This window comes from Benincasa hispida, chromosome 10 (genome assembly GCF_027475165.1).
Source record: "Benincasa hispida cultivar pf3 chromosome 10, pf3_genome.v1.1, whole genome shotgun sequence".
NCBI classification, from domain to species: domain Eukaryota; kingdom Viridiplantae; phylum Streptophyta; class Magnoliopsida; order Cucurbitales; family Cucurbitaceae; genus Benincasa; species Benincasa hispida.
This window is the reverse complement of record NC_143487.1, coordinates 19,317,935-19,331,802: the sequence shown is the minus strand read 5'-3', so window position 1 is coordinate 19,331,802 and position 13,868 is coordinate 19,317,935. Positions and strand designations below refer to the sequence as shown.

The 13,868-nt window shown below is 35.1% G+C and overlaps 2 protein-coding genes across 3 annotated transcripts; both read left to right on the top strand.

The window, feature by feature from the left end:
- The first annotated feature begins 3,997 nt into the window (after positions 1–3,997).
- LOC120089413 (uncharacterized) lies at positions 3,998–8,472 on the top strand. The gene is made up of 6 exons (XM_039046867.2): positions 3,998–4,197; positions 5,231–5,325; positions 5,999–6,260; positions 6,352–6,548; positions 6,742–6,929; positions 7,928–8,472. The coding sequence occupies exons 2-6, from the start codon at positions 5,231–5,233 to the stop codon at positions 8,212–8,214; spliced, it is 1,029 nt and encodes a 342-aa protein (XP_038902795.2). The 5' UTR covers positions 3,998–4,197; the 3' UTR covers positions 8,215–8,472.
- A 2,089-nt stretch (positions 8,473–10,561) lies between these two features.
- Positions 10,562–13,842, top strand: LOC150033166 (elongation factor 2). Of its 2 annotated transcripts, none has more exons than XM_090306214.1 (4): positions 10,562–10,695; positions 10,858–10,909; positions 11,003–11,090; positions 11,383–13,842. In XM_090306214.1, the coding sequence occupies exons 2-4, from the start codon at positions 10,907–10,909 to the stop codon at positions 13,821–13,823; spliced, it is 2,532 nt and encodes an 843-aa protein (XP_090162340.1). In that variant the 5' UTR covers positions 10,562–10,695; positions 10,858–10,906; the 3' UTR covers positions 13,824–13,842. The 2 variants fall into 2 exon arrangements, with proteins under 2 accessions (XP_090162340.1, XP_090162341.1); XM_090306215.1 differs by having other exon boundaries at positions 10,595–10,695; positions 10,836–10,909.
- The last annotated feature ends 26 nt before the right edge of the window (positions 13,843–13,868 follow it).

Genomic DNA, 13,868 nt, shown 5'->3' with positions numbered 1-13,868 from the left:
AGAATGACACATGATTAAAATGTCGACAACAAATATATATATGTCATTGCCTCATTTTATATAAATGTAGATGGATATTTTTAGAATAAAAAATTATAGAACAAACAATTTAAAAATATATTCATATTAGTTAATAGATATGTTACACTTTTTAAATAAATTAAAATGTTTATTATTTATATTATATTTATTTTATTGACGTTTTATAATTTTTTTTACGATATAATGAAAATGTCAATTCAACTATCATGTGAAATATAAAAATATTGAAAGAAATATATTAACGATGAGTTATTACTAATTTATTATCAATTTTCGATGAATTGAAGCAATTATTTAATCTAGAGGTGTTCATAGGTTGAGTTAGGCTAGGTTGACAGATTTTTTAGGCCCAACTCAATTGTTCTGTAAAAATCTAATTTAATTATTTTCATATATTGAATTGAGATTAACAACTCAATTTCAATTTATAGAGTGAAAATTTTCTTTCTAAAGTGGAAATAAACTATTTTTAAGAGTCGTTGAAATATTTGAGTTGAGTTGGTTTGGGTTAATCAGGTCATTTATTTAAAATTTTGTTCTAAAAGAAGCAAAACGTAAATATGTAAAAATCTAATTTAATTATTTTCATATATTAAATTGAGATTAACAACTCAATTTCAATTTATATAGTGAAAATTTTCTTTCTAAGTGTAAAAAAACTATTTAAAGAGTTATTGAAGAATAAATTATTAAAAAAATATTGAAATTAAATAAAATTAAAATCAAATATGTATAAATAATTGTGTTATTTAATAAAAAATATATTTTAAAATTAATAATAAACTCGGGTTGGTTCGGGTTATATTAGGTGAACCTATGATTCAACTTAACCCATAAAGTTTTGATTTATTTGAATCCAACCCAATCTAAATGAGTCCCAACTCAAACCAGGATTGGGTTGGATTGATCGATTTTTTTGAATTTTTTTTAAAATAATGTTTTTTTAATAAATAATGATAAAAACAGGGTTGGGGAAAGTAATTTCAAAAGTAGGTGTTTTGGGAAAGTATTGACAAAATTAGGGTATTCCATGTGGCATACTCGTGTACCCGGTACACGAGTAGCATTTAATCCCGTCAGCTGACTGGTTGACCGGTCAAGTGAACTCGTGTACCCGGTACACGATTCGTTTATAATTTTTTTTTTTTAAAGTTAATTGTTAAACTTAACTTAATTCTTTCATTATTGCTTATAACTGTTTTTTTAATTGTTAAACTTAATTCTTTCATTATCAAACTTAATTATATATTTAATCTACAATAAAAACATCTTGCACTCATATTAAAAAAAAATATCATGATATTAAATAATATTTACAATTAGTTCTTTTGAAATTTCCATTTTGAAAATGATACAATGTGGGATTTAAAAACAACCCCCTAGCCTTACTCCTCATGGGGGTTATCTTCGTGTCCCTCTAAATTAGATTTACCCCGTTGTCGCTGTCGTCTACGACGAATACGTCTTCGATCGATATCAGCAACATTGAGTCGTCTTGTTTGTTGAATAATACTTTCTACGTTGACCAATGTTTGCTGACACATTGAACTCAATTCTGATAAGTTGTTCTGCACTGAATATTGTTGAACATCGCCAATAAAATTATTTTGTAGAATAAAAAAAATATTAAACAATATTCATATTATATATATGGAAAATGTCTGATTTTAAATCTCTTACCATGAAGTAATAGTAAGCGTCGTCAGGTGAGATAAATTGCCTCGTGATCAAATTGTACCAGGGAAAGTAGTCGTCTGATACAGCTGGCCCATCTGTTAATTCTCCCTATACACAACGATCATGTCGTCCATGCCAGTAAGATAAATACTCCGCATGGATTCGACGCCAGTCTTGGTCGTGCTTACCTCTTAAATCGATCTGGTGTAGTGATGGGAGTTTATAGGACAACGAAGGTATCGTTTGTTGCATATCGAACAGTCTCAGCACACGATCTGGATGATGCCACTCTACTATATGGAAGCATATAAGATGGCTAACAGTCAACCAGATGTCTTCACCATCACGACAATAATTAGGTAAGGATGACCAAATCTGTGTGTATGGCGTCTAAATAACCTGACAAAAAACTAATAATAATTATACACATAATTTTTTTAAAATATTCATTTATATACATATTTACGGGCGTTAGCATGTCGAATATTTTTCTGTACAGGAGCAACATATTTGCTGACTGTTCAGAGGCAGCTAATACACCACTCCATCTAAAATTATAAAAAAATACAATTAATTTATATTCTTACATAAAATGGTAACGAAATAATTATATAAATAAAATAATATTGACATTGGACGATGATCTGGGGTCTGTAGTTGAACTTGTGGTGCTACAATTGGAAATCGATTATAAGCCCATACTTGTAATAGTACTAGTGGCCCCGCTATTTCCAACGCTTGTGCATTGGAAGCTTGTACAACCATACAAGACATGCACCACCCCAGAGTACATACTAGCATGCTCAAAATTAGACAATAATGGAAGGAATATGAGATGCACCAGAGTATTTGATTTGTCGGCAAATAAAAATCCTCTAATAAGTTGCAGGATGTATGCTCGTGCGTACCTACATACGCTGATGTCGTTGGCATCGGGAGCTAATTCGGGAAATTGGGATGCCAACCAAGGGATACTTAATCTTGATCCCTTCAGATCCTCTGGTAGAACGCCTAAGAACTCTTCACAAACGTTCTTCTAATCATACTGTAGTGAGCCTGTCAGTGGTTGCCCGTTCACTCGTAACCCAAATTGTACGACAACATCCTACAGCGTAATCATACATTCCTTACAGGGCAGGTGAAATGTGTGGGTCTCTGGTCTCCAATACTTAACTAGAGCGATAATCAGGTGCGAATCAAGCTGGATGAAACCAATCTGTGCAACCCCAAGAAAACTCGCCTCTTGAACATATGAAATAATGCGGTGATCAAATGGGATAGTATGTTGTGTAGTCGCCTCCCTCCTCCGACAACTCAACACTATAGTAAAAGAACTATCCCATACTGTCTGTGAACGGTGCGTGTTTTGTTGGTACAATTGTACAGGATTAGAAGGACCTGACTCCATTACTTAAAAAGTTCAAATCATATTACATAATAGAATAAATCATACATAAACTAAATCATACATAAACTATACATAAACTAAATAATATATAAACTAAATCATACATAAATTATACATGCATAAACTATACACTAAATCATACATAAACTATATATAAACTAAGTTTAAAATAAACTCAGCCCAAAAACATGCAAAAACATACATATAAATACAGATTAGCCCAACTAGAGAAAGAAATATACCAAGCAAAAATCGACAGCAAAAAAAGTATGAAAATCGAGCAACACGACCGCTACAATGGAGGATTCGGTGAGGATCAAATTGAGAACTGAAAATCGAGCAAAATTGAAATTTTGGAAGATTCGGTGAAATAGAGGCCTCGGTGAGGAAAATCAACGAGATTTTGGTAAGTAGAAGGGAGGAATCGATGGTCTCGACGAGGGAAATCGATTATAAGCGGCAGTGAGGAAGAAGAATGGGCGTTTTGGTGAGGAAGAAGAAGGGTTCGGGCGGAGGTTTTAAGGCGTGGAAGTAGTGTACCCGGTACACGACTTAGGGTAATCGTGTACCCTCAGTCAAACCTGCATGATTGTCACGCCAAACTGGGCGTGCCAGGTGGCCAGGTACTCCACGATTTAGGCCTTATCGTATACCCGGTACATGATTAAGGTGTAATCGTGTACCCGGTTCACGATTTAAACACCTATTTATTTTTGGGAATACTTTCCTCCAACCCTATTTTTTTCATTATTTATTAAAAAACATTATTTAAAAAAAATCGATTTTATTCAAACATCGAATTTTTTTTAACTTCCCTAATTTACTTACTTAAAAAAAGAAGAAAAGAAAGGGAAAAAAACAATAAACAATGACGGGAGAAATGGGAATGGAAGAGAAAAGATTCACGTTCCCCGGTGTTTGGGCTAGGTCTTTTGCTTTCTTCGTAATTCCCCATGTCCAATTAAAAGCTCTCAATTTCTTCTTCCTGTGCTCCCCCAACCTTTTTCGCCATTGTTGGAGCTTCAATCTTCAGCCCAAACGCTTGATTTTCCCTCTCCATTGACGAAAAGGTAAAATACAACTCATTTCTCACTTCCTCTGGGTTTTCTTCATCCTGCTTTAATTCTGATTATTTGAAATCTGATTCGACTCTAATGATCCAATCTGCCATTTTCCGAGCTGACTCTCACACTGATTGATTTTGAACTCATATGGTGATTGATGAATTGATGGGTTAGATTACGTTGTAAATGTTTGTTTTTATTTCAAATCAAAGAGTTGTGCGTAGGTGGACTTGATCTTTAGTTGGATGGGCAATCCAATTTATGTATCTTATGAATGAATGTGCCTCTCCTAATATTTCTCGAACAATCTCATTTTCCTTTTCTCTTATGTTGAGGCCCGAATAAGCTTCGGAGGATCTCTGGTTTCTTAACGCTCCGATGTGGAAGAGGCTAGAACTGAAAAGAATTGATGCCCACAGTATCGATGAGTTCCCCGGATATATTTTCTAAGGCTACGTCTGATAATTATTTACTTATTGGTTTTTTTTTTTAAAAAAAATTAAGCTTATTAACGCCACTTCTACCTGTTGGTTTCTTTGTTTTCTTTTCTACTTGTTATTAGGAGTATTTTCAAAATCCAAACTAATTTTTGGTAACTTGTTTTTGGAATTTGAAATTTTGGCTAAGAATTTAAATGTTTGCTTAGGAAATATAAAAGTTTTGGTATGTAAATGGCGAATAAACGAGCACTTTTTTTATAAGAAACATATGAATTAAACCAGAGAGATAAAACTTAGGGGCTGGAGGAAGAGAGAACCCCTTCCAAAAGATCTAATTACAAAAGAAATTTCCAATCGTTGTGAATTAACACAATTGGATAATTACAAAAGAATTGGTTGTAGGTATGACACCGTCAAGATGTGAAAAGCTAAAGATATCACAAAAAGAACTAGGATCAGTAAACTTATCTTCAAAAAGTCTTTTGTTTCTTTCAAGCCAACTGAAACCAAAAGTCGAATGGTTATCAAACAACGCCTAAGTTATTATCAATGCTTAATACTGGAAGCCATTTGGATATCTCTAATCTCTGATGTAACAGATGAGGGAGTGCTATCGATTTGTCTTGCTAGTGGTGTTTGCATGGTTGGTGAAAGGCTTGCATGGTAGTGCAGGAGATATTGACCCACAATACAGGTACTAGTCCTTTTGTCTAAGTTTTCTTTGCATATTCTTCATCTTTATTCAAACTATTGAAGCCTGAAGCCTCAATATTCCATTTATAGATGATTTGGTTCCCCCTCAGTTTTATGAATACCTAGTTTTCCCCCCCAATTCTAATCTCGGTATTCCTTTTGCATTCAGTGATCACAACCTATGTTGCGCCTATTTTTATTCAGCTTTGTATAAAGAAATTTAAGTGATGCTAAGCTAATTTCATAGAGTTTTTATAATAGATTCCTTTTTATAGCATAGTTTGTTAGGGGACTAGCTAATAAATGGTAATGTTTGAGCCAGCTTCTTCCTTAGTGTTTCATGGACTTGGTATACAATCTTATCAGTTCAGTGGCTAATTTTCGTGCATCAAGGTTTCTTTTAGTGCATTCTTATACATGGAGGTTAGATGTATCAGTTTTTGTGATTGTTTGTTCGGTTGTTCCCAAAATCTTGCTTATCTTATGCATGGAGGTTAGATGTATCAGTTCATTCAATTGCATTGGATGGTGCCACCATAAATTTAGAAGTACAGTGTTTTTCTGTTCTTTGATCATGCCTTTTCAATTCTCTGTTATTTGATCTCAATACCATAATTTCACAGTAATAAATATCATGAATGGAAAAATAATGTTGTTACATGTATTCGCTGCAGGACTTGCGTTAAACAATGTGAAAAAATAGGATGCATTGATCAGCAATGCTTTCCTCAGTGCAAATTCTCTACGGATGGTGTTTCTGTTGATCAGCCATGGTATATGCAAGAACCACTTTACTTAAGATGGAAACAATGGGACTGCCAAAGTGATTGCCGTTACCATTGTATGGTCAAACGGGAGAGCGAAAGAGAAGCACTTGGTTATCATCCTGTTAAATATCATGGCAAATGGCCCTTCAAGCGTATATATGGGATCCAGGTTTGTCTTATCAAATTTCTTAAGCAATTCCATGTAAGTATGAATTGGAATTGAAATGATTTATGATTATTGTTGTGCATTATTTGCCCAGGAACCTGTTTCTGTAGCATTCTCTGCCCTCAACCTTTCAATGCATTTTCATGGCTGGCTGTCCTTTTTTATCCTTCTATATTACAAGTTACCTTTGAGACAAGACAAGAAGGCATATTATGAATTTGCCAGTTTGTGGCACATTTATGCACTCTTTTCAATGAACTCTTGGTTTTGGAGTGCTGTTTTCCACAGTCGGTGAGCTTTTTAATTTTGTCTTCATGAATTACTGCAAAATCATCTGTTTATATCTTTGGCTCCAGAATTTGTTGTTTTTTTATTAGTATTAAGAAGATTTTCAAATAAATTCGTTCTATGCCATATTTCAAAATTTAAAATTTCTGTTTTTTGTAGCATGCCCTGATTGTTATTATGTGTCATTGAAGTGCAGTGACGTGGATCTGACCGAGAAATTAGATTACTCATCTGCTGTGGCAGTACTTGGGTTTTCACTCATTCTGGCGATTCTAAGAAGTTTCAATGTGAGGCATGAGGCTACCAGAGTCATGGTTGCAGCTCCTTTGCTTGCTTTTGCACTTACGCATATCTTATACATCAACTTCTACGAACTAGATTATGGTAACTATTACTCCTTTTTACCCCATCATACTGCTAGGCCTCCAAGATATTGAACAAATATAGCAATGTCGTAACACATTTCTCACAAGCCTTCATTTTGAACAGTTAGTTTATCAAGTTTACCACATCCCTTTATATCAAAAAAGTTTACCACATCCCTTTTTCTTCATGCGAACAATTCTTCTAAATTTGTTCCCACATATTCAAACCAAACCGCCCATGCTTGGTGGTGAAAAGTCCTCATACTGCCTTCATTATTGACTTTTGATTTTCTTCTACTGTCAATGTCTCTGTGGGTATGTATCCAGGACTGGGTAAAGAACAGACTTCTCAAAGTGAAAATCTATCTAAACGCATCAAATGTCTGTCGATTAAATTACAAATTTAGTCCATGAACTTCGAGATTTGTGTTTAGTTTATTTGGTTCCTAATATCACAAATTTAGGCTTTGTACTTTGCAAAGTTTTTAAAATTCACAGATCTACTAGACGCAAAATGAAAGTTTGGGGTTTTCATGAGGCATAAAGTTCAAATTTATATCTAATAGATCAATTAAAATTTTAAATTTCGAAGTTGCCAGGAATCTATTAGAGACATAATTAAGGGACCTAGTAGACACAAAATTGATAGTTTAGGAACCTATCAGATACTTTTGAAAGTTGAGGACCAAATAGACACAAATGTCAAAGTTCAAGATTAAGCTTGTAATTTAAGTCATGTTTGGTTTATCTGTATTTGTGAAGTTATCGAAGTAACTTCCCGGATCGACCCAAGGCTTAAAAGTGGGGGGTTTAAGCTACAGTTAATATCACTTGATTTATTATTCTTTTCAGTTTCCATATTCTTTTCAGTTTCCATTATCCATGATGACCCTAACAGGTCAAATACGTTGAACATCAACCTGATTTGACCTCCTATTTTCAATTCGAACAATGCCCCAATGTCTGGAATTCTAGTAAGTTCATGACAAATAACCAAAAACTTTTGACATTTTGCAGGGTGGAACATGATTGTTTGTGTTACCATGGGCGTCTCTCAACTTCTAATATGGGCAATCTGGGCTGGTGTAACTCATCATCCTTCTCGCTGGAAACTGTGGATGGTGGTTGTGGGCGGTGGCTTAGCACTACTACTTGAAATCTATGATTTTCCACCGTATGAAGGTTTTGTAGATGCTCATGCTCTCTGGCACGCCACTACCATCCCTCTCACTTATGTTTGGTGGAGTTTTATCAGAGATGATGCTGAGTTTCAAACCTCCAAAATTCTCAAGAAGTCCAAATAGCCTTGTCTCTTTGTTGAATTCCTCTTGCTTGTTCCATTTGGGGTGTTTCTGAAGCTTACTGTTCTTCCCCCGCCCCCCATTCATTTGAAGCTGGAAAAGAAAAATTAGGCATTGTTGTATAACAAACATTTCCAGTTTTTGGGGAGAATGAGGTTGGGACCTTTTATTTTCTTCCTTCCTCCAAGGCCTTTTTTTTTAGGAGCCTAAATTGTACCAGAATTTGGTTTGGATTATTTTATAGATATTTATTGTTCGAAAGCGTTCAGCTTCTATTCCAATTGGTTCAAAGTTTCGATATGAGGTGGAAGGATTCAAACCTATGACTTTGTAGAAGTAATAGAGATTCCAAGGTTTATGGGTTTCTAAGAATTGTTTTTTTCCCTAACTAATTAAGACTATTTTGAAATTTTTGAACTATATCTCGTTATTTATATGTCAATGTGTAAGTTGTTTTGGAGAATCATGTCTACAGTTTACCTTGTATTGGCTAAAATATTATTTTGGTCTCAATACTTTTATAGTTGTTGTCAAATGTCTAATTTTAGTTCATGTATTTTAAAGAAAAAGGTTAATTTTTATTGAAATTAGTTAAATAATAATTATTATTGTCATGCAATAAAATATAATAAGTAAATATGTTTTCAAAATTTAGAGTTGAAATCTAATAAATAATAAAAAGTTTTTGAAAAAATCAACGGTAAACAAGCCGGCACTAAATTTAAAATATCTTGAAAGTACAAGGACTTAAATTGGACATTTGGGAGTATATAGGCTAAAATTGAATAAATTTTAAAATAAATAGACCAAAATAGTATTTTAACTTTATCAATAATACTAACATCACTTCTCTCCAAAAGAAGAAAAAAAAAAAAGTATAGAAATATAGTATTTCAAGTTATAAACTTAATTCTTTTTAAAAATTCAAATATGTATCATAAAATAAAAATCATATAAATTTCTTTTAGAAAAAATATATTTTTGGTCCTTAGGTTTTAGGTTTAGCTTTTGTTTGGTCCTTACATTTCAAAATGTTACACTTTTGGTCCTTATGTTTTGAGTTTGATTTCAATTTAGTTTATAGGATTCAAAATGTTATAATTTTACTCTTTAGATTTTTATTTAAGTTTGGTTCCTAGGTTTCAAGATTTACATTTTAACCTCTATTTTTTTTTTTTTACTAAATACCCACTTCTGTCAATGTCTATTAATTATTTTAAAACAATTATGAAGTGAGATTTTAAAATTAACTTTAACAATTATAAACAAATAGTAAAACTAAATCAATCATAATTCTTTTAGTTTTTAAACTAATTAACAAACATTAAGTGAGCATATAGTAAAAAAAAAATAAGTTTAAAAGTGTAGATCTAGAAACCAAATGATCAAATTGAAACAAAACTCAAATATCAAGGATAAAATTGTAACATTTTGAAACCTATGAACTAAAATGAAATCAAACTCGAAACTTAAGGATTAATAGTATGACATTTTGAAGTCAACCAAATAGAAACTAAACTCAATACTTAGAGACCAAAAACATTTTTTAAAGATAAACACGCTCATAAACAAATAGATAATAATTAATATTCAACCTAATATTTAGTAGTAATTATAACTAGTTTTATGTTTCATAAAGGGAAAAATATCTTTTTGGTCCCTAAGTTTTGAAAAATATGTGTGTTTAGTCCCATATATTTTAAATTGACTAATTTGTCATGATGTTTTAAATTAGCCAATTTGATCGTTGAGTTTTCAAGAATGGGTTTAAAAGAATTTTAAAATTTAATATTAAAAAAATTATAGATGCTTACTTAAGATGAGATGGAATATTTCCCTTTCTTTTTCCCTCCTCTCCCTTATTCTCTCCTCCCTCTTCATTCTCTCTCTTTATCTCTAAACACATATGAAATACAACTTGCTTATCAAATAGGCCCTTAAAGACCAATATATAAATTACAATTATTTTGTCAATATTCCTCCTTTACAATTTCATAATTCGAATATTTATGGTAGAAGCATAGACAATATAAATTCAAAATATAACTGGCAACACTCTTTGAATTCGGAAGTTCAATCTCTATCCCACGATTATTGTACTAAATATATATATATAATTAAATTTAGAAATTGTTACAACCAAAACAAATGTGTATCCGCCATCCATGCCAAATCACCAACAGTACACAACTCCCACAAATTTAGGGCAAAACTGAAATAACAAGAGTTTAAAAATGGAAAATTAAGCCCATATTGTAGACTAAATGGGCCGAAAAACATCCACAAGGCCCAGGCCCAACTAGCAAACCCTAGCCTAACGGAACAGGACGATTGTTAACCAAAGCAACATATAAATACATCCCATTATCCCCTTTCATTTCTTCTGCCTCTCACGCACTCTGCTTGTCATTTCTCTGCCTTTACACCTTCGTAGAGGCTTAAGGGAGGCGCCTTCCTCTGCTCTCCCTCCATTTCTTCTTACAGGTATATTAACTCTCTGTTTGTTTAGTTAACAAATATGTTCTATGAATTGAATTATTGATAATTTTACATGTTATGATTCAGACGAGTTCTTCAGATTTGTATATGGTGTCAATATGGGTTGTTTGATTTGATTGTTTTAGCATTGGGTTTTATTTTTCACAGGCTAACAATCTTATTTTGGAACATTTGTGAAATTTGAAGACTTGTCAAGATGGTTAGTTTCATTTCCCATTTTAAGCTGGTTGCTTTTTGAAATTTTGGTTATGTCTCGATGTAACTTATTATTATTATTTTTGTGGGTCACCAGGTGAAGTTTACAGCTGAAGAGCTTCGTAGGATTATGGACTACAAGCATAACATTCGTAATATGTCTGTTATTGCTCATGTCGATCATGGTAAGATGTTTATCTTTAAATTGTATTTGTTAAGAGTTGCCTTTTTTGGCGATCAATTTTTGTTATATTTTATGAATTGGATTTTGTTTCAAGAGATTTGATATTGTATGGTTAACTTGGGAGTGGAAATTCTTGCTGGATATTTAGTGACATGTTACTTATAATTATATCTAGATTATTACTAGATTTTTAATGTCTGGAATTTATCTAATCTTATTTGGCCATCATGAGCTTATATGTAGTATGAATGGTCATTTTCACGATCTTAGATTTCATCTTTTTCGAATTTCAGGGAAGTCGACACTTACAGACTCTCTTGTAGCTGCTGCGGGTATCATTGCACAAGAAGTTGCTGGCGATGTACGAATGACAGACACTCGTCAAGATGAGGCAGAGCGTGGTATCACCATTAAATCTACTGGAATCTCCCTCTACTATGAGATGTCTGATGAATCCTTGAAAAGTTACAAGGGAGAGAGACAGGGAAATGAGTATCTCATCAATCTTATTGATTCACCTGGGCACGTTGACTTCTCATCTGAGGTTACAGCTGCTTTGCGTATTACTGATGGTGCCCTTGTTGTGGTGGATTGCATCGAAGGTGTTTGTGTCCAAACAGAGACTGTGCTCCGTCAAGCTTTGGGAGAGAGGATTAGACCTGTGTTGACTGTTAACAAGATGGATAGGTGCTTCCTTGAACTTCAAGTGGATGGAGAAGAGGCTTATCAAACATTCCAGAGGGTCATAGAGAATGCCAATGTGATTATGGCCACATATGAGGATCCACTTCTTGGTGATGTTCAAGTGTACCCGGAGAAAGGAACAGTTGCTTTCTCTGCTGGTTTGCACGGTTGGGCATTTACCCTGACTAACTTTGCCAAGATGTATGCCTCCAAGTTTGGAGTAGATGAGGCTAAGATGATGGAGAGACTTTGGGGTGAGAACTTCTTTGATCCTGCAACCAAGAAGTGGACCAGCAAGAACACTGGCACTGCAACATGCAAGCGTGGGTTTGTCCAGTTCTGCTATGAACCTATCAAGCAGATCATTGCAACTTGCATGAACGATCAGAAGGATAAGCTATGGCCCATGTTGCAGAAGCTTGGTGTTGTCATGAAGTCTGATGAGAAGGATCTGATGGGAAAAGCGTTGATGAAGCGGGTCATGCAAACATGGCTCCCAGCAAGTACTGCTCTTTTGGAAATGATGATCTTTCATCTTCCATCTCCCGCCAAGGCTCAAAAGTACCGTGTTGAGAATTTGTACGAGGGTCCACTAGATGATGCTTATGCTAGTGCCATTAGAAATTGTGACCCTGAAGGACCTCTTATGCTTTATGTATCGAAGATGATTCCTGCATCTGACAAGGGCAGGTTCTTCGCCTTTGGACGAGTCTTTTCTGGGAAAGTTTCAACTGGTTTGAAAGTTAGAATCATGGGCCCAAACTATGTTCCTGGAGAGAAGAAAGACTTGTATGTGAAGAGTGTCCAGAGAACTGTCATTTGGATGGGAAAGAGGCAAGAAACAGTGGAGGATGTGCCTTGTGGTAACACTGTTGCCATGGTTGGGTTGGATCAATTTATCACGAAGAATGCTACTCTAACAAACGAGAAGGAAGTTGATGCCCATCCAATTCGAGCCATGAAATTTTCTGTATCTCCTGTGGTGCGTGTGGCAGTTCAGTGCAAGGTGGCATCTGATCTTCCCAAGCTTGTGGAAGGCCTTAAACGTCTGGCGAAGTCAGATCCTATGGTTGTGTGTACCATGGAGGAGTCTGGTGAGCACATTGTTGCTGGTGCTGGAGAACTACATCTTGAGATCTGTCTGAAGGATTTGCAAGAGGATTTCATGGGTGGAGCTGAGATTATAAAATCTGACCCTGTTGTCTCCTTCCGTGAAACTGTCCTTGAGAGGTCGTGCCGCACAGTGATGAGTAAGTCCCCCAACAAACACAATCGTCTGTACATGGAAGCACGACCCATGGAGGATGGACTGGCAGAGGCTATTGATGATGGTCGCATCGGACCACGAGATGATCCTAAAGTTAGGTCTAAAATCTTGTCAGAGGAGTTTGGTTGGGACAAAGATCTTGCTAAGAAGATTTGGTGCTTTGGTCCTGAGACTACTGGCCCTAACATGGTGGTTGATATGTGTAAGGGAGTTCAATACCTGAATGAAATCAAGGATTCTGTTGTCGCTGGTTTCCAATGGGCGTCGAAAGAAGGTGCATTGGCCGAAGAAAACATGAGAGGCATCTGTTTTGAAGTTTGTGATGTGGTGCTTCATGCTGATGCCATCCACAGAGGAGGTGGTCAAGTCATTCCGACTGCTAGGAGGGTAATCTATGCTTCTCAGCTGACTGCCAAACCAAGACTTCTTGAGCCTGTGTACCTAGTGGAGATTCAGGCTCCCGAGCAAGCTCTTGGTGGTATCTACAGTGTTCTTAACCAGAAGCGTGGGCACGTCTTTGAGGAAATGCAGAGACCGGGTACTCCTCTTTACAACATCAAGGCGTATCTCCCTGTCATTGAGTCCTTTGGGTTCTCGAGCACATTGAGAGCAGCAACTTCTGGGCAGGCATTCCCACAGTGTGTGTTTGACCATTGGGACATGATGTCGTCGGATCCATTGGAATCGGGTACCCAGGCGGCGCAACTAGTTGCTGATATCCGCAAGAGGAAGGGATTGAAGGAACAAATGACTCCATTGTCTGAGTTTGAAGACAAGCTATAAAAACACTCATTTGGTTGAATTTTCATGCACCAACACAACCATATG

Excerpts from the sequence above, each read along its gene's own strand:
- LOC150033166 (XM_090306214.1), top strand. Across the intron at positions 11,091-11,382 it reads TATTGCTCATGTCGATCATG|GGAAGTCGACACTTACAGAC; the intron begins GTAAGATGTTTA and ends TTCGAATTTCAG.
- LOC120089413 (XM_039046867.2), top strand. The coding sequence starts at position 5,231 with ATGAGGGAGTGCTATCGATTTGTCTTGCTAGTGGTGTTTGCATGGTTG. Across the intron at positions 5,326-5,998 it reads GATATTGACCCACAATACAG|GACTTGCGTTAAACAATGTG; the intron begins GTACTAGTCCTT and ends TATTCGCTGCAG. Across the intron at positions 6,261-6,351 it reads AGCGTATATATGGGATCCAG|GAACCTGTTTCTGTAGCATT; the intron begins GTTTGTCTTATC and ends TTATTTGCCCAG.